This window comes from Gossypium arboreum, chromosome 12, assembly GCF_025698485.1.
Source record: "Gossypium arboreum isolate Shixiya-1 chromosome 12, ASM2569848v2, whole genome shotgun sequence".
Taxonomy (NCBI): Eukaryota; Viridiplantae; Streptophyta; class Magnoliopsida; order Malvales; family Malvaceae; genus Gossypium; species Gossypium arboreum.
Window position 1 is genome coordinate 119,508,620 of NC_069081.1, and position 19,743 is coordinate 119,528,362.

The following is a 19,743-nucleotide window of genomic DNA, read 5'->3' on the forward strand; positions in this document are numbered from 1 at the left end:
ACCTATCACTTCGAAAGAAATATCGAAAAGAAAAATAATTGTTTCTGATACAAGCCTTATCATTGGTTGTCTACCACAAAACTTTCATGAGCTCATACGTCGGATCTAAATGCAACAACAATCTATTTCATAAAGGAACTTGTGAATCCATATAAAATGATCCAAACCACTAGTCGAAGTGTTGACAAAAACAAGTCATTGTGGATTAAAGCTAACCATGCAATATCAATTGGACTTGAGAAAAACAAGCCACCATGGACATGAGAATTACCCGAGTTGCTACCAACTTGAGGGGATTTATTATTCTAAAAATATTCATTTGGATTGAAAAATAACCAAATCTTGCAAAAGAGAAGAGAGTGGGGAACGAAGAGGAGATGGAAGAAGAGAAAATTAAATAAAAAAACAGGAAAATATATGAGAGGGAGGAAAGAATAGGAGGAAGAGGGGGGAGAAGAAAGGAAAAGAGATGAGGGTGGGTGGCTTCTAGAGTAGTCCATGGGTTGGGCCGCCCAAAAAATATAGGCTCGAAAAATGACTTTGAGGAAAAATACAATGCTTATTTAGAAAATGAGTCGGACATTGGGTAAGTTTTTTAGGCCCTGGCTTGGCCTGACTTGAATTTTCAATAATAAAAAAAACCTGTTGTTTTTTTGCTCCTTTTTTTCACGTTTTACTGATGTTTTCTCACTTTTTTGCTACTATTTCATTATCATGTTGCTACTATTTTATTATTAATTCTTGGACATTGTATAACATTTGTTTTATTGTTAATTTTACTACTATTTTAGAGGCATTTGCTTGTTAAGTTATACTTATCTTAGTGTTATTTAAGTATAAATATTTTCTTAATTTATTTTCAATTAGTTGAAAAATATTTATTTTAACATTTTAGTGTATTTGGTATATTATATTTTTAAAATTTTTATATAAAAAATAGAAGTAAAAAAGTTAATACGAGCCAAGTTCAATTTTAATATTTTTATCCGAGTTGTGCTAGGACAAAAATTTAGACATATTTTTGGGATTGGGCCCAAACCTAACAATCTTACCTAAAATTTTGTTAAGACCCTACCCAATCCATAGACAATTTTAATAATTACAAACTGTCAAAAGACTGAATCGCTGGATCCCAAAAGTAATCGGAAAGAAGATTCAAAATTTTAAATGTAATTATAAAAAAAACTAAAAATAATTTAAATATTGAAGAAAATATTAATTAAAAGTACAGTAAACAATGAAGACATACCAAAACAAACGTACACCATTTAATAGGGAATTAAAATCTAAGTTGGGCAGCAATTAATGACTAATTCACTATCATCATGGCTAAGCACTGTCCTGTACCTATTCGGCTATTCTTGACCCCTATGGCCTATGGGTGGGGTTATAACTGGCCAAATGCAACCTATTCTTGACCCCCAGTATTATATATATAAAGTTGGTGCTAATTTTGAATAGTAGTTGAAGTTTCTGTATTCATAAAAAAACGTGTATATAATATAATTATTTAGATATAATATAATTATTTAGATGTGAAACTAACATTAATGAAAAAGGTTTTCGGGTCATTTAGAAGAATATATAATTTATTAAATATTATAATACTTATTTATAATTAATTTTTATGAACTTTTTTTAAAATTGTTAAATTTTTATAAAGCATATGTAAAATGTTACCTAATTTGCATAAAGTATATTTAAAATTAAGATTTTAACAATCCAACTAACTTTTTATTTGAAAAATCAATTTAACTAAAATTTAAAGGTTGAGTATCAAAGTGATAAAAAAATAGTACCAGAGTGATAAAAGAGATAAACATTAGGGGTTAAATATTTTATGATTTTGTCAATATTTTATAAATATAGCTGTTACATAAAAATGATATAATGATAAATTTAGGCTCAACGTTTATATTTTTGTAAGTTTGACATTTATGGTTTTTTAATTAAATTTGGCCATTAAATTTTTAAGTAAAGAGTTAAATAAATCTTTTAATAAAAATATTAACTAAAATATTAATTTTTAACGTTGTTGGCATAGCAATCCACGTGTACAACGATATGACACTATTTATTTTATATGTCACGTCAATAAATTATTTTAAAATAAAATAATAATTCAAAATTCAAAAATTAAAATAAAATACATGCGATTTTTAAAAATTAATGATTAAATTTAACTATTTTAAAAAGTAAAAGACCAAATTTAACTAAAAGAAAGACCAATTTGATAAAAAAATAAAAACATTAAAATTAAATTTCAAAATTATGGAAAAAAGAGTACAATAACCTCATAGATGTGTCATAATCTAAGACACATAACATGTAATGTATATGTGTACATATATACATTTACATATGAGGTGGCATAGGTTGGTAAGAGCCACGACGTTAAACTGATTCGCGGCGGCAGAGGGGTAGGTTTGGGTCAACGTGCAATCACCGTCCATCTATATTGCAAGAATCTAATTCTTCTTACTCTTGCTTTGGAATCTAAGTATGCATGTCCCACTCCCCAAAGATTTTGTTATAAGTAATGTTCTTCTCTTACATAAACTGAATAAATAGTCAAAGCTAAAGCCAATCGCCGATCACACTTTTGTCTGAAACCAGCAACAATGGTGGACCAACTCACCGACGAACAAATCGCTGAGTTCAAAGAAGCTTTTAGCCTCTTCGACAAGGATGGCGATGGTATGCTATGCTATGTTCCATTCATAGTTTGATTTTCTTTTTCCTTTTATTTCCCATTTTTTTGTTCCTCTTTGTTCGGTTTAGAATTAATGTTTTAATATCCCCTGTTTTGGTTGGAATTTGAATAATGCTTTGTTTAAGAAGGGTAAAAGCAGCATAAATGTTTTTGTATTGAAAATTACGTATCATTTACTCAAAAGATGAGTAAATTAATTTTTATACTTTAAATAAAAGAATAAAATATTTGTTTCCGTTAAAAATTTCGATTTATTTTTACGGTTAAGTGATGATGTATCATTGTCTAGTTGCTTGAACTAGTCCCTTCATTTTGTTTGAATTAGTTCCTTCATTTCAGTATAAGGTATACATAACATATCACATGTCACTATATAGTTGTTCCATCCATCATGTTAATCCTTGACAATAGAATTGGGTGGAATTTTAAACAAAAAAACTAATTTATTCTTTAATCTAATAAATAGAAATTAATTTATTAATTTTTTTAATATAGGAGCAAAATATAATCCAATTTTTAATAAACAAACTCCTACGTAAAATCAGCTTAAGGTTAATGCTTTGTTGACTTTCTTTGAGATGCTTTGTATTTGCTATGCCTTGAAAGCTAATGTTTACATGCCTTTTTTTAGAGCCAGTTTTGCTTCTTATTTAGGGGATATGCATGTATGTATGTCGATGTTTGTGTTACCATATTGTTGATTCCGAACTATGTCTTTCGATCTAATATGGTTATGTTCTAGATTAAAGCTTTGCTCGGTACCTAGGTTTTTATTCTGTTTTTGTCTGGGGTGTGTGTGTACAGGCTGCATCACTACAAAAGAGCTGGGAACGGTGATGAGATCTCTTGGACAAAATCCAACTGAAGCTGAACTGCAGGGTATGATCAATGAGGTCGATGCTGATCAAAACGGCACCATCGACTTCCCCGAGTTCTTGAATTTGATCGCACGGAAAATGAAGGTGACTTAAACACTGCATTTAGTCGGACTTATTTCACCGAAACGCACGCTCCGACCGTGCGTGTCATTTGCAATTCCGATGACTATAAACATTGTATTTGAAAATGTTCAGTAGAATCGGGTTTGTTTCTCAGCTTCCAACGGTAATCGGACGAATGAAACGCATAGCTATATAAATGATCAAGGCATAATCGGATTCTCTTCTCTTGAACCGACATTTAATTGTATTGATACATTTGGTGATTTTGCTCTTTTAATTCTCATATGAAGGATACCGATTCGGAGGAGGAACTTAAGGAAGCTTTCAAAGTTTTCGATAAGGATCAGAACGGCTTTATTTCTGCAGCCGAGGTAATAAAACACGAAATACTTCCTCGAAAAATCGCTTGCTCTCCACTCGAAACCATTGTAACGAGGATGATAACGGTTGGTTTGTTTTTTCACTGTGCAGCTCCGGCACGTGATGACGAATCTCGGGGAAAATTTGACCGATGAGGAAGTCGATGAAATGATTCATGAAGCAGATACCGACGGTGACGGGCAAGTGAACTATGAGGAGTTTGTAAGGATGATGGTGGCAAAGTGATGGCACTTTGTTTTATTTGTTATCTTATGTTTAAGCAGCATGAAGTACTTTTTCTAATATCTGAATTAATTTACCTGAAAAGTTCCGTTCTGAATGTTGCCATCTTCGTTTATGTCCGAACCAAGCCGTAATATAAATTATTTTAATATGATTTTTGGGTGGCTGTGAATGTGATTGGTAAAACGTACCTTCCAAAATTGTAACTTGTATTCGGCTAATGTTGAGTTTATGTTGGCTTAATAAGTATTGTGGTCCTGTCTAATGAAAGCTTTTGTATTCTGAGTAAGATTTTATATTATATAATTTATTTAAAAAAAAAAAGTGATTGTACATTAGATTAAAGGGAAAATTAATTTTTTCTTTTAAAAATTTTATCTACTTCTTCTATTAAAAATAAAAGTGATTGACAAGATAATCAGACAGTTACACGTGGTGTACTATATGTATCTCATGCTAACGTACAAAAATCAATTTTTAATCAACTTAATCGATGAATCCCCCAAAATCAATTGGTTACTCAATTGATAAGTTGGATAGATTTTCAAAAAATGTTGATCCACTGCTTTCCTTTGTTCTTATGTAGGGGCGGTAATAAGGGAGGCAGGTAATGGCCTTAACCTCCCTAGATGTAAAATTTTTCTTTTAATCCTTCAAATTTATTAACTTGTCAATTAATTAAATGATAAAATATACTTTAAACTCTTAAAAGGTTTTAAAAATCAATCTTGATCTCTTAATAAAAATTTTCTGAATTATGAAACTAGTTAAGTTAGAAATTAGTAGAGGTGGCCATAGGCTAAAGCTTAGTTCCAAAAAAAATTTAAGTCTAGACTCATTTTTGGGCCAGTTTAACTCAACCCGTTCAAAAAGCTCATTTTACTTTTAAAAATATTAAAAAATATATTTTAATTGATATTTTATATACTTTTTTAAGTAAATTTAAAAATATTTTTTATTATTTAAATTAAATTTAGACTGAAACAGCTAAAGTGCGAAAATCCAAATCCTTATTTAAGCTTAGCCCTGATCTAGTCGAGTAGAGCAGGATACCGACCATTGGACAGTTCTAGACACTAGGGATGAGAGGAGCTTTTAATTATTTGAGGGTGATTATTAAGAAAAGCTAAAGTGAAATGAAATGCTTGAAAATTGATGGAATATTAGCCCAAGCGATGACAAAGTGTATTTGATAAATTGCAATGCCAAAAGATTTGGAAATTTTAGGTAGGACTAATTTGTTGTTAGGTCCTCAACTATTTGCCAAAAAAGAGTAAAACGTCCACATGCTACATATAATAAAATGCATATCATATCCCCTTTTAAGGGGTCATATTGATGAGGAAGTAATCTTTCCAAATCTAAAATATTACCAATAGGATTTATATTTAATGTATTATACATTTTCAATGGATTAAATTTTTAACACGTTATAAAAGAAAAAATTTAAAATTATTTTTACGATGTGTCATCAGATAGTTCATAGATAATGTATGAAATTATACGTTTCCAATATATCACGACCCATGCCTCGTAGATCAATATTTTTGACTAAGAGGATCATTTTGTGAGTTGAGAAATTTGTGAACTCGAATCATTAGGACCACTTGCTTAACATGGATGGAATGTTAGTCATTCATGCATCATATATATTCATTCTTTGGACATGACAATTCATAAGAGAGATTAGTTCATGACAACCTATAATAACAAAAGACATATAAACTGACTAACTATCAAGAGAGCACTTCAAAAATTTACAAACACCAAAAAAAAAAGAACCAAGACATATTCTCTTTTACGAGTGAACCATCTTAAACTACTACATCCTTATCTCTCTACATATTTCCATCAAGGGAGACAGGACCCTCTTTGCTTTTTTATAATTTAGATTTTTTATTTTTGTACATTAATCCTTACGTGAAATGAAGGCTACAATGTCATTGTTTGCACATTGGTTCCTTTTTATAAAGCAAAAGACTTTTGATCTTTTAGCTTTGATGCCTTTGACTTTTTGGAGTTGCCCACAGCAAACTTCTCTTTTTGGATTTAAAGAGGAGTCTCCTCTCCCCACCCCACTCACATGGTTTGTTTCTTCACCCATCACTATTCAACTTTGGGGGAAATTTCTAAAAGGGGTTTTGTGGATCAATAGATTCCCATTTCATCATTAGGGTTTACTGCGGCTAGCCTTTTAACATACTTATATATATATATATATATATGTGCTCATTGATTCATTTTACTTAGTTTTGTTCTTTATATATAAATTTTAGATACAAAGGAAATGAATAGTTTTCTTAGGCCTAATATAGGCCCAAAGACATATATAGCAAGAGATGGCATTTGAGGTCAAATTACTTTAGAGCTGATGTATATTGTCGAGAAAACTATCACGTAGGGACAAAGGGAGGGGTAGACAAGGATCTGAGCCCCTCTCCCCCTCCCCCCCCAAATTGAAAATTTTTGTTTAGACCCCTTATAAAATTATATGCTAATACATGGTAAAATTATAGTTTTACTCCTCAAAATAATAAATTTTCAATTAACCTTTCTAAAAATTACAAAAATATAAGTCAATACAGTAATAAAATTATATTTTATCTCTTATAAAAATATATTAGACATTCTTGATCCAAATTTTTTTAACTGTGCCTCTACTATCATAAACCTTAAGAAAATCAACTATTTATTGATATTAACTTATCGTGAATTAAAAATCAATATTCATCAACAATTTAATTATTATAATTTGATATTCATACATTGAAAAAACACATTTCCCACATCATGCATACATATTTTTTAAACTCTAGAAGCCTCCATAGCTAGCCCTCACCTAACAACAACAAGAGATTAATCAACTCAACCACCCAAAAACACCTCGATAATAAACATACCAAAACTATGGGCCATTTAGATCCTTCCTCGCAAAGCATTTGTCCCTTCATGGAAGCCTTTTTCTCTTGTTATCTTTTTAACATTCATTCTATTGTGAGACACATGCTATGGTGTTACCACTTAAAACTTCCTTTTCTTGGTCACTTTTTGTTCCTAGTTCTCTCCCACCTACAATGCTTATCATACATAGATACATATCAAAGACAAAGACATAAGGAGGCAGTTTTGCCCCTCAAATAGTAGATTTGCCATTTAACTCTTTAAATTTTTATAAAATTATATGTTAACATGATAGTAATTTATGATTTATCTCTAATTTTTTTGAAGTAATTTTCTGATTTCGTCCTTAATACATAAATAAGGTCAAGGTTTGCAACACAAATCCATGCAGTCCAAGTTGATGATGGTATCACACACTTTTTAGGTGTGTGTTTTGGCTTTAGAGTAAGATGATATAATGAATCCACTACTACCATATTAAGATGATAGAGGTAGGCAGGCACATGGAGACTAAAAAGGGACCTCTACCCAGAATAGAGTATACATTACAACCCAAAAAGAAAAAGGAGATAGAAAAAGAAAAGGGGGATCAAAAAGAAAGAACATATCCACGCTCCTTGTCTGATCTCTAGATGCATAAATTTACTTTAACCTCTCTATTATTTATATATATATATATATATGTGTGAAGGTGATCAGTGGATGTCACTTTGTAATAAAAACGAGATCAACCCTACAATTCAATAAATAAATTTAATTTTTGTACTATTAAAAGAATTAAATAACGATTAATTCTAATGTTGTTTTTAAATCCTAATGTAATTCCTCTTTTCCTTAATTTTATATTTAAAAAATATTATCTAGTGAATTACAATAATGATGGATATAACAAATGTGAATGACAAACTCAACGTTAGTTACGTAGGAGTCTTAATACACTTAACATCCAATTCAATGAAACAGTTATAAGGTATAATGGCCCTTGAATTATACTTATTTTTTGGATTGACCCTTAATTTTTTTAATCATAAATAATCCCTAAAATTTTATCCTGTCATATATTTTAGTCCCAAAATATTACAGGGTTAAAAAAAAAATCATATTATATAAGATAAGAATAAGAATGAGAGTGGAAAAGGCAAAGGCAAAGGCTGCCTAACTTGGTGGTAATCCATTTATTTAATTATATGAAGGAAAGAGTGGGATTCGAAAACACATGCATCGCAGGTGAATGGCGCTAATTGCAATCATATTGCCCATGCATTTCGACGATCCAATTCTAATGCTTCAAATCTTTTGTCCTAATTAAATAATTAATTACATACCCGTAATGGTCCCACTTCTTTTGGAGAGTAGCAGCCCAGCTGCTTCTATTATTTTCTTTCCTATCATACGTATGAGGAGAGATTCATTCTTATCCTTGCATTCAATAACATAAAATTTTGAGTTAATTTAGTATTTTCTTAATATGCATTTAAATGTTAAATGTTGCTTGTATGGAATACATAGTTATTCACTTTTAATTGGGATAAATATTAAGCTTATACATTAACTTTGTTTCAATATGTAGTTTGATACATGAAGTTTGATTTTATTCAATTGTACATATTTAAAGAAATAAAGACATGCGTATAGTAAAATGATGTTAATTTGATAATATTGTTAGTGATTTGTAAAAATCAAACCAAATCAAGATTTCACGTATAAAATTGTAAAAATCAAAATTACTGTATAACATTGCACATTGGATCAAATTTAATGTTATTCCTAAAAATAAATTAATGTTATAGTATTGTAAGTTGAACATCTATATGTGGTGCATACAAAGTAACAATTTTAGGGTGTGAGATGCCATGATTTATAAGTGGTTGTGAATAGAATATTTTTATAGGATTTTAAACTCCTTAAAATAGAAAATAATATGTATTTCAAATGCACTTGAATTTATGTTATTTTAATTATTATAATAATAACGATACAAGTTCGAAATATTTTAATAGGCAGTTTGAATACCTGCTGAAGATCATGAGAGGTGAAATTTTAAGAGAGGAAAAAAAAAAGGCTGATATAAAAGCTGAATGTTTAAAGCAAAGCATATAACAAAGAAAGCTGACCCTAAGGCCAAAAGAAATGAAAGCAAAAGGCCTTTTCTTTCCTATCCCATGTTATAGTAATAATTCTATTAAACTGCGGAATGAATAAGGACAAAATATCTTATATTAAAGGTAAATGTGTTATGGAGTTACTTATATTAAGATTTATATTTTATTTTGTTCTTTCTATTAAAAAATAATAAATTAATCTTTATACATTAGATTAAAAAGTAAATTAATTATTCTGTTAAAAGTCTATCTATTTTTACTGTTAATCCATATACATTAGTACGAGGTATATGTAGCATGTTTAATTATCTCATCAAGCACACTAAATTTTAACAATAAAATAGATAAAATTTTTAATCGAAATGACTAATTTACTCTTTAATCTAACGTAACGTGACTAATTTACTTATTTCTAAATACGTAAAATACATTCTTACTTTTAATATAAAAACTTCCATAATACTTTTACATATATCGAATTTCAATAGTTGAAAAATCTATTAATCTCTATCTCTCTCTCTCTCCATATCCTCTATCAGCCTTCCCTTTTTTATTTTCTTTCCAAACATAGCCTCTTCAATTTTTTCAAGAAGAAAAAGGCAAGATCAACACCAATTTATTTGCAAAAGAATATATACATACACGCATACATATAGCTTCTTTGGGTTTATATCAAACAAGGGAAGTTTTTAATCTGCTCCAACACTAACCCATGCTAGCCAACACCTCTTGTTCCTCAATTCCCTCTTCAAAGCCAATCCCATGCTTTGAAAATGGTGATAATAACAACAATAAGAGAAAAAGAAGACCTGCAGGAACACCAGGTAACATATATATATATGCATATCATATAAATTATATACAGTATATTGAATACAATTTACAGTTCTTGGGGATGGTGGTGCAGATCCAGATGCTGAAGTGGTTTCACTTTCACCGAAAACACTACTAGAATCAGATCGTTACGTTTGTGAGATCTGTAACCAAGGGTTCCAACGAGATCAAAACCTACAGATGCACCGGCGACGACATAAGGTTCCATGGAAGTTGCTGAAAAGAGAAACACCGGCGGTGAAGAAAAGGGTGTTCGTTTGTCCCGAGCCGAGCTGTCTCCACCATCAACCTTGCCATGCTTTAGGCGATCTGGTTGGGATCAAGAAACACTTTAGGAGGAAACACAGTAACCATAAACAATGGGTGTGTGAGAAATGTTCGAAGGGGTATGCGGTTCAGTCTGATTATAAGGCTCATCTTAAAACTTGTGGTACCCGTGGCCATTCTTGTGACTGCGGCAGAGTTTTTTCAAGGTTATTTTTATTTTCTTTTGCCATTCTTTTTCTTGTTAAATCAACAGTGGTTCAGATTCTAGTGTTACTCTATCTTTTCAAAGGATAAAGATTTCACCAGTTCCAGACCATGATTAAAAAATCTTTTCTACACTGTTGACTTAAGAATGAAGAAACATAGAAAGCTTTTGATTTTTTTGACTGATGGAACCTTAATACAGTATTAAGCAGCTGTTTATATACAGTTGGCACATTTTCCGAAGATCACTTTCCCGTTGGTCGTGTTGCTGGGAATTAATTAAGCTTCAACACAGTATACCTACTGATTAGGGTAATAGATATAAAGTCAATATTTGATATATAATGAATCCATCATTCGAAAGTAACCCTAAATATTACCCAATATATATAGTATGCTTACAGTAAGGTAGGTTCTTCTATTAGTACTTGTAGCATTTAGTTTTTAGGTTACTTTCATTAGTTTTGTAATAACCTAAATGGTAATAGTTATAAATTGATTATTTTTATAATTAATCTTGTACTATGAGTAAATTTATATGATTATATCATATTCTCGATTATTCTTAATTTATTAATTAATTTTTGTAAGTAATATGTAGATATAATAAATTAACATAGTATTACATATATAATAGTATATTTTATAGCATAAAATTTTAGAAATAATAACATTTAATCCGCAATAATTTAAAAAAAATTGATTTCATATTGATTGATTATCCTTTTTATTTTTTCTAGAGTTGAGAGTTTCATAGAACATCAAGATGCATGCCGCATGGGGCAATCACAGAAAGTGCAGCAGCCACCTAGCTTGTCTCCAACAGCTTCAACCCCAAGTACTCCATCTAGTGATACCATGTTCTTCAGCCCTACAAAAGATAATCCCACCACCACAAACCGCGGCGACCACCACAATTTGGAGCTTCAACTCTTAACCACATCCTCAAACCCAACAGAGCCCTTTGTTCCCCATAAAGAAAACCATAACAACACTCATTATTCCACTCAATTACACCTCTCGATCGGCTCATCCGACGAAAAAATGGAATCGACTGTAACGACTGATACGAGCAAGGTATCGGCGCTCGAGCAACTGAAGATGGCGATGGCGGAGCTAGCTTATGCCGAAGAGGCGAGAAAACAAGCAAAGAGGCAAGTTGAATTGGCCGAACAAGAGTTCGATAGGGCGAAGAGGATCAGACAACAAGCACGAGCTGAATTTGAAAAGGCTCAAGCTTTAAAGGATCGTGCGAACAAGCAAATCGAGACCACCATTGTTCAAATAACTTGCCATGCTTGTAAGCAGCAAGTTCAAGACAGAACACCTGTGGAAGAGAACTCCATTGTTGTGAGTTACGTTTCATCAGCTATATAACGAGTACCGGTTGAAAAAAAGAAGCGATACAGCAACATTTGGTGATTGAATTTGGTAATTTTTCACTTTGGTCCTTGACTTTTTTATTAGTTCATATTGGTCTTGAAATTTGGCAACCTTTTTCAGTTTGATCCTTTCTGTTAAGGCATGGTGACATGGTATTATGAGATTGTTCCACATCATCACCTAAAATTTTTTTAGTTTTTTAAATTAAATTTATTTATGATTTTATAGTATTTTCAATATTTTTTTGTAATTTTTAGATTTTATATGATATTTTTAAAAATTCAACTTAAAAACCCAAGTTCAGGATCAAATTGGAAAAAAATTGTTAATTTTCAGGATTAATGTGAACAAAAAAATTGAAACTGAATTTTAAAAATTTGTTAAATTCAAAGGCTAAATATTGCTTTATCTCGTATTTAAAGATATTTTATAAAGGTTAATTACTAACAGTAACATATAAACCAATTAATCACATGCATATATACATAAACTTTCCTTTGATCTAAGTGTACCTTATACTCTTTGAGCTTTTGAAATTTAGTTCTCTGGTTTAGTTCCAAGAATTTAAACCCTTTACTTGTTTAATTTAAAATCCAATAATTTGATTTTTAAATCTCATACGTAGAGGCACAAATTCTTAAAATTAAAAACAGAGAGATTAAATTTTAAAAGCTTGAAATGTAGAGGGATTGGAGTCAGAATTAGACTCTTTCTTTAGCCTTGTATGATATATGCTGATATACCAAGTTGAATGAAAGGATTGTCGTATGCTGCAATTTGTGTGATGTAAGTTGTTCATTGATTTGGTTAAATGAAAGCTACAAATTATGGGGTGTTGTAGGAAAAGTATTCCTAGGCTTTTGTGTGTGTGTGTGTGTGTGTGTGTGTGTGTGTGAATGTGATGGATGCATTGAGACAACTTGAAAATGAACCTTCCTTGTCCTCATCTCTGCCTTCCTTTTTTTGTGTGGTTATTTTGGCTTTTCTACTTGGACTCTTTAGGTATCTTCGTAGCTTGAAGGTGTAAGGAAATTAATGGAGGTGTTCTTTCCCTTTGGCATTAAAAAAAATTATATCATTTAGTATTTGAGTTTGGTTTCAATATTTAGTTTGATACTTAAACTTGATTTTGATGTTTAATTTGGTACCCAAACCAAATGGAATAAGGTGGGCTAATGAATATTTAACACGCGTTCTCTACTAGAAAAACATATAGGTGCTTAATTGGGACACAAAAAAGTTTAGGTAGTAAATTGAATATTGAAGCCAAACTCAGGTATTTAATTAATACAAAAAAAAAACCCCTCAAGCATCAAATTGAAAAAAATTCAAGCACCAAAGTAAACATTAAAACCAAACTTAGGTAGGTAAAAGTTCAATAGATGCCCCTATACTAAGAATCAAATTGCATTTTGCCCCCTTTACTCAAAAAAAGGCAAATTAGTCATTGTACGTCAGATCAAAGAGAAAACTGGTCCTTTTGTTAAAAATTTTATCCATTTCTATTATTAAAAAATCGATCCCTATATGTCAACATGAGGTATACGTGGCATGCCCCACGTGTCATTGTTTGGTTATTCTGTCAACCCTACTAATTTTAAATAGTACAAGTGGATGAAATTTTTAATAGAATGAACTAAATTGCTCTTTGGTTTAACATACAAGGATTGATTTGCTTATATTTTGAATAGAGGGGGTAAAGTGCAATCTAACTCCTAGTATAGGGCTCTATTGCACTTTTACCTATATATCTAAGGTTGGCTTTAATGTTTACTTTGGTACTAGTTTTTTCAATTAATTGATGCTTGAGTCTTTTGGTATTGATTAAATATTCGAGTTTAATTTTAATGTTCAATTTAATACCTAAAATTTTTTTGTGTCTCACTTAAATCCTTCTGTTTTTTTACCAGAGAACATGAGTTAAGTCACATTATTTCATTTGGTATAATTAAATTTTGTAGCCAACCTGAGATTGTAAATGATATATTAACTTTTTTTTATGATGAAGAGGAAGACCATCTCCATTAATTTTCTTACATCTTCAAGCTAAAAAAACTCAAGGATCAAATTGAATATTAAAACCAAATTAATGTACCAAATAATATATTATCCCTGAAAAAGGCATGTTTTTCAGTGCCAGAGTTTAATAGTTAATGACAGACTCTCAGTCGTCGCTCTCAACATCCCCAACCAAAACTCCATTCATTCATTCACTTTCAGATCCCACTATTTATCATAGTGAGGCCCCTAGGGCAAAGCAATGCGTTGTTAAGAAGAAGCAAACGCCATTTCTTTTTTTCATTCAATGGAGAGGCCATTAGAGCTTTTCGGCTCAGTTGAAAGGACCAAAAATGAAGAAGAAATAAAAAGAAAACTGGGTCCATCTTGTTGACGTTATCTTTCACGATTTCAACCAAAACAAAAAGGTGAACTGCAAAGCTAAAGCTGCAACTTTCGAAGGGTCTTTTTTTCTCTCTTTTTTTTGCCTTTTTTATTGGAGAATGTGCTTCTCTTTCGTTTCCATCATGTTGGCACGTTGCTAAGCATGTCTTTCTTTTTATCTCACTCCTACCAAACAAACATTTAATATTGTATTAGTAAATTTATGTTTTAATTATTTAATTTAAAAATTTATAAAATAATTATTAAATTATTAGAAAGTTTTATTTAAGTAATTGGATTGTTAAATTTAATATCTGGTTAGCGAGTTTTAAATAACAATTTAACGATTAATAAGGTAGATTGTTATCCATTAATGGGTAGAAAAGATATTTAAATTTTGACTCGCAGATTGATGATATGCAAAGTTTTTTTATGAAAAAATCTGAATTGTAGAAAAGATGGGGAAAGAGATGCACGCAATGCAGACTATACAACAACGATTTTAGCAGTCTGATGACTTAAATGAAAACTTTCGAATAGTTTAGTGATCATTTTATGACTTTTTGAAGTTGAGTTACCAAAATGTAAACTTGTTGATAGTTTAGTGATTTTAGGTGTAATTTACCCGAAATTAAATTAGTTAATAGTTGATGATATACTCGCACTGTATGGTAAAAGTACCATAGATGCTCTTGTACTAAGAGTTAGATTGCATTTTGCCCCCTCTACTCATTAGATGAGCAAATTAATCTATATACATTATATCAAAATGCAAATTGGTTATTCTCTTAAAAATTTCATCCATTTCTACTGTTAAAAATTTATCCTTGTATGTCAGAATAAGGCACACGTGACACGTCACATGTAACTAATTGGTTATTTTGTCGATAATGCAAGTTTTTAATAGTAGAACTCGATAAAAATCTTAATAGAAAGAACTAATTTGTTCTTTAATCTAAATACAAAGACTAATGTATCCATTTTTTAAATAAAAAAGATAAAATACAATTAAACTCTTAATACAAACAACTCTTCCATATTACTTTCACCATAGGTATATAAATTAATGACCAATTTAATATGATTTTGAGGGTGGCTGTGAATGTGATTGGAAACCAAAAAATAAAACAAGAAATGGAAAATTGGAGCCAGAGTTGAGTTTATGTTGGCCCAACAACTCTTCTTACGTAGGCCTATTAGACCTTAATTCATTTTTTTTTTTCATGTTGCTTTATTTTTTAAAAGATTGGTAAATTTTAATATTTTTTTAATAATTTCATTATAGATTTTGATAATATTTATTTTTAATATAATATCTAGAATTACTCATAGTTTTTCTTAACCCATAAATAGGAGAATAATATGCTTTAGCACACTGAAATCTACCTCCTCTCACATTCGCAACAATAATTTTATATAATATTTTAAAAATTTCAGATACAAATTCTCATTATTTTCCTTAAGATTTTTTGAACATTATATTTAAATTTTACACGGACTTCAATACCCATAATTATCTAAATATTTCCAAAAAATAGGAAATAAATTTTTTCACAATATTTAATTTAATTTGTTTTAATAAATTATTTAATATTTTAATAGCCCATTTAAAAATTTGAATTTTATTTCACAAATTCATTTTTTATATATCAAATAAAAAATAGATTTGGATTTGATAAATCCATCATTAATAAAAATAATAATTCAAATTTGAATTTTGAATTTTTGAGAATTTACATGATTTATATTTTCTTGACATATTTCTCTTATTATATTTCTAGCTCTACATAATAATAATAATAATAATAATAATAATAATAATAATAATAATAATAATAATAATAATAACCAATCTTGCTTGATTATAAAAATACAAATTTATTCATAATATTTATTTTTGTGCATGTATTTTTTTTCTTGTCATGATCTTGTATAAATTTCAATACATTAGTAGTATTTTTTTTTAAGTTTTTCTATGTTTATGTATTCGTCACACGTAACATGTGATAGTACGTCAATAACAATGTTATTGATTTTGTAAATGAAATCATATTGATGTTTCATATATATATATATATTTAACTATAAAAATCAAAATTCATGTATAGCATTCAATTGCATTACACTATATTTGTTGATTCCATGCAACAAAAGAAAAAAAAAAGTAAATACTATTTTGTATAAGCAATATATAGAACACATAATCATGCTTCTTTTTTTTTGTCTATATAAACCCTTGGGTTTTTTCATAAATGGTCTTAAATATGCTATGTCAAATGATGAATGCAATGGCATCAATATTATCTATCAAAAGTTGGTGTTAGATTTGGTTTTTTCCCCTTACAATGTAAGTTTGATGTAAGTGATGACTGTTTTAGAGAGCTATAAGAAATTGAAGAAGGAAGGCCTAGCCTTTGTGTGGTGTTCCATTAATGGCATTGCTTCTTGTTGATTTACCTCTTCATCGTCTCTCCTACTGTTCTCTGTTACTTCACTTTTATTATTGGAATCTGTATTTACTTGAAGGAAATCATAGAATTCAATTGCCTCCTTTTTATCTGCAAATCATCCATATAATGTTGATTAATTATTTGGTAAAACAAAGATAATAAACTTTCCAATCTATCTATATCTAATCTAATATATACTTATATTTAACTACTTTTCTGAGTTATGAAATTATGAAAATATTTCTTCTTTTAAATTATAATTAATATTATGATGTTAATATTTTGTGTTTTCACATTTTTATATGAAATACGTGTTCAATAATATTAAATATAAGTTCATTATCACTTCACATTACGGATCCATAATTAAGTTAATGTCGAAATTATTAATTTTTTTATATTTTATATAAAATTATTATAAAAATTTTAATTAAAAATAAATCTATAGAGAAAGAAACTTCAACCTAGAATATTAAAGTCTCAAGAGAGTCAATTTTACTATTTTAATTAAAGTTTGATTTATTTTTTACATACCATAATATTTTTTACCAATATTACGAGGGTAATATAATCTAATATAAAATCAAATTATAAAATAAACCCAATATGATTGTAAGATTGTATTAGTATTTTGTTTAAAAAACAAAATTACATCTCTTATTATTAATCCACCTTTTTTTTCATCTTTTGATTGTAAATGATTGTTATATAAAAAAAATTGTACTTTAATTTTTCCAATATTTATTTATTTTCCATTCTAATTATCTATTTTTGATAGGTATATAAATAATTTTATGGACATATATTTAAATATCTATTGAAATTATATGAATACGATATTTTGAAAGGGAATCGACTCCTTCGAGAAAATTTTTTAAAATATCGTCCATCATGCAATCAATCGGGTCTTCCAACAATTGAAGGTATTATTCTCAACCTCCGTGAAGAGCTGTAGGTTGAGGAGAAAATATTGACACGAAGACAATACCTTTAATTGTTGAAAATTCAGTCGATTAGCCGACGGATAATACTTCCAAAACTACTCCTAAAGGAACCAACTAAGGATTCAATAAAAAATTGCAATTAAATATAAATATTGAATACGCACCTTGGGTGGTTGTAACACAATGGTTTGGGTTCAAAGGAGAACAAGTGTTGTGAGGGAACCCTTGCTTGTATTTATGTAAAAGTGGGAGAAAGCCATGACCAGCACCCATCTGTGAGTGATGAAGAGGTTTAGAGGGAGTGGTGTGTGACGTTTTGGCATAGAGACTCGACCGTTGTCGGCATCTACGTGCCATAATGACATGCCAATGGTTCTTAACAGCGTTATCAGTACGACCGGGAAAAAGCCTAGCGATAACAGCCCACCTATTCCCATGGATCCTATGAGCACTCAACAACCGTTCTTCTTCCTCTTCCGTGAAAGGGCTCCGGTTAATCCTCGGATCTAACTGGTTAAACCATCTCAGCCTACAGCTTTTTCCTGCTAAGACCAATTCATATTATCAAACACCAAAACCGAAACCCTAGCTACACAACAATCATGATATTCTAAAACAAAGTAATCATTATTATATCACTGGGCATACTATTTTTGTTTTGGTATTGGTATATATCGATATTGTCATGTTTCATTATACTATTTCTAGTTTACCGATGTTTTTAAATATTTTTCAAACGGATATATAGTTAAATAATTAAAATGGTTAAAATGAAAATTTTAAAAGTTGATTTAAAAAACAAAATTTGTATCAACTAATACAAATTGGTATTGATTGAAATAAGTCGAGACCCACTGAAATTTTAATCAGAACGGAATATAGACTATTTGATACCGGTTTAAGACCAAAACAGTACATATCAACCAATATGATATAGTACCGACTACCATGTTTTAAAAGGTAATAACAAACTATATACATGATTTAGGGTTTGATGATCACCTGATCTGCCTTGAAGCTTTTGAGCTATAGCATTCCAATTATGAGGGCCATGACGTTCCACCAATTCTCGTAGCTTTTCATCTTCGGCAGGCCTCCAATGACCTCGGCAACACATCTGTTAATCTTTTAACTCAATGAAAAACTCAACACCCAAAAAGATGGGAAATAAACGGGCAGATAGGAGAATAAAGATGGTAGAGGGTGGGCTAACAAGACAACAAGTAGATCACATACATGTATATATATATATATATATATATTAAGGGGGAAGTAGAAGAAGGGCAAAGTGATTTTCCGTTAAAGAGTTGGGAGGAAACAGTGAGTAATCAGGCGATTGATGTAAACGTTTTGGCTAACGAACGCTCTCTCACAACAAAGGTTTTTTTGGAGTAATCAATCAACTTTTTACACACACAAAATGGAAAGAGACAGAGACACAAAGAGGTTGCTTGGTGGGCTGAATTTCGTTTGCCTTTCAACGTCTTTCTAAATTTCTAACCTACAACCCTCTACTTGTAACCCACCTATCTACCATTTCGCCTTTTACATTACATGTTCTCTACACCATAGTTGTTGAAAACCGAACCAAACCGATAATCTTAAAAACCAATTGATCTATAACTCGATATAAACCGATAATTGAGTCCATAATAAAATTAATTTTTTTAATAAATTTATTTAATTAAAACCGAATCGAATATGTAACAGATGAGGAAATTAGTTCCATTAGTTCCATACGTATTAATATGATAGCATGCAGTCGCAGAAAAAAAAAAAACATGAGGAAAAAAAAAGTAGTGCAAGTGTATATATGTAATGGGGTATTGGGGGATTTTAGGTTTTTGATAACCTTTTCAGACCTAACTAACATTAACAGCTTATTTTATTCTTTTATTGGATAATAACATTAACAACTTAATTAGCTTAAACTGGGATGCGTAGGATTGATGAATTAAGCTGTTTTTTTTTCTGTTAAACGGCTGCTCTCTCCCCCCTTTCCTTTATTGCTGTAAAACA

At 30.1% G+C, this 19,743-nt stretch overlaps 3 protein-coding genes across 4 annotated transcripts; 2 read left to right on the forward strand and 1 right to left on the reverse strand.

Annotated features, from left to right (window-relative positions):
• Positions 1-2,473: 2,473 nt before the first annotated feature.
• On the forward strand, positions 2,474-4,503 carry LOC108478221 (calmodulin-like). Of its 2 annotated transcripts, none has more exons than XM_017780654.2 (4): positions 2,474-2,697; positions 3,518-3,675; positions 3,945-4,025; positions 4,126-4,503. In XM_017780654.2, exons 1-4 carry the CDS (start codon positions 2,622-2,624, stop codon positions 4,258-4,260), a joined length of 450 nt encoding a protein of 149 aa, XP_017636143.1. In that variant the 5' UTR covers positions 2,474-2,621; the 3' UTR covers positions 4,261-4,503. The 2 variants fall into 2 exon arrangements, with proteins under 2 accessions (XP_017636143.1, XP_052879451.1); XM_053023491.1 differs by lacking the exon at positions 2,474-2,697 and adding an exon at positions 3,264-3,378.
• A 5,230-nt stretch (positions 4,504-9,733) lies between these two features.
• Positions 9,734-12,794, forward strand: LOC108478302 (zinc finger protein SHOOT GRAVITROPISM 5-like). Its single transcript, XM_017780748.2, has 3 exons — positions 9,734-10,084; positions 10,168-10,567; positions 11,306-12,794. The coding sequence occupies exons 1-3, from the start codon at positions 9,973-9,975 to the stop codon at positions 11,940-11,942; spliced, it is 1,149 nt and encodes a 382-aa protein (XP_017636237.1). The 5' UTR covers positions 9,734-9,972; the 3' UTR covers positions 11,943-12,794.
• A 3,735-nt stretch (positions 12,795-16,529) lies between these two features.
• Positions 16,530-18,987, reverse strand: LOC108478873 (transcription factor MYB54-like). Its single transcript, XM_017781329.2, has 3 exons — positions 18,727-18,987; positions 17,889-18,266; positions 16,530-16,888 (listed from the first exon to the last, which is right to left on the reverse strand). The coding sequence occupies exons 1-3, from the start codon at positions 18,839-18,841 to the stop codon at positions 16,713-16,715; spliced, it is 669 nt and encodes a 222-aa protein (XP_017636818.1). The 5' UTR covers positions 18,842-18,987; the 3' UTR covers positions 16,530-16,712.
• Positions 18,988-19,743: the final 756 nt, after the last annotated feature.

What these genes read in the sequence shown, in the direction of transcription:
- LOC108478221 (XM_017780654.2), top strand. Translation starts at nt 2,622, where the DNA reads ATGGTGGACCAACTCACCGACGAACAAATCGCTGAGTTCAAAGAAGCT. An exon ending in CTTCGACAAGGATGGCGATG is followed by an intron (nt 2,698 to 3,517) that starts GTATGCTATGCT and finishes GTGTGTGTACAG; the next exon opens with GCTGCATCACTACAAAAGAG. An exon ending in GCTTTATTTCTGCAGCCGAG is followed by an intron (nt 4,026 to 4,125) that starts GTAATAAAACAC and finishes TTCACTGTGCAG; the next exon opens with CTCCGGCACGTGATGACGAA.
- LOC108478302 (XM_017780748.2), top strand. Translation starts at nt 9,973, where the DNA reads ATGCTAGCCAACACCTCTTGTTCCTCAATTCCCTCTTCAAAGCCAATC. An exon ending in AAGACCTGCAGGAACACCAG is followed by an intron (nt 10,085 to 10,167) that starts GTAACATATATA and finishes ATGGTGGTGCAG; the next exon opens with ATCCAGATGCTGAAGTGGTT. An exon ending in TGCGGCAGAGTTTTTTCAAG is followed by an intron (nt 10,568 to 11,305) that starts GTTATTTTTATT and finishes TATTTTTTCTAG; the next exon opens with AGTTGAGAGTTTCATAGAAC.
- LOC108478873 (XM_017781329.2), bottom strand. Translation starts at nt 18,841, where the DNA reads ATGTGTTGCCGAGGTCATTGGAGGCCTGCCGAAGATGAAAAGCTACGA. An exon ending in AAAGCTTCAAGGCAGATCAG is followed by an intron (nt 18,267 to 18,726) that starts GTGATCATCAAA and finishes TGGTCTTAGCAG; the next exon opens with GAAAAAGCTGTAGGCTGAGA. An exon ending in TTGTGTTACAACCACCCAAG is followed by an intron (nt 16,889 to 17,888) that starts GTGCGTATTCAA and finishes GATGATTTGCAG; the next exon opens with ATAAAAAGGAGGCAATTGAA.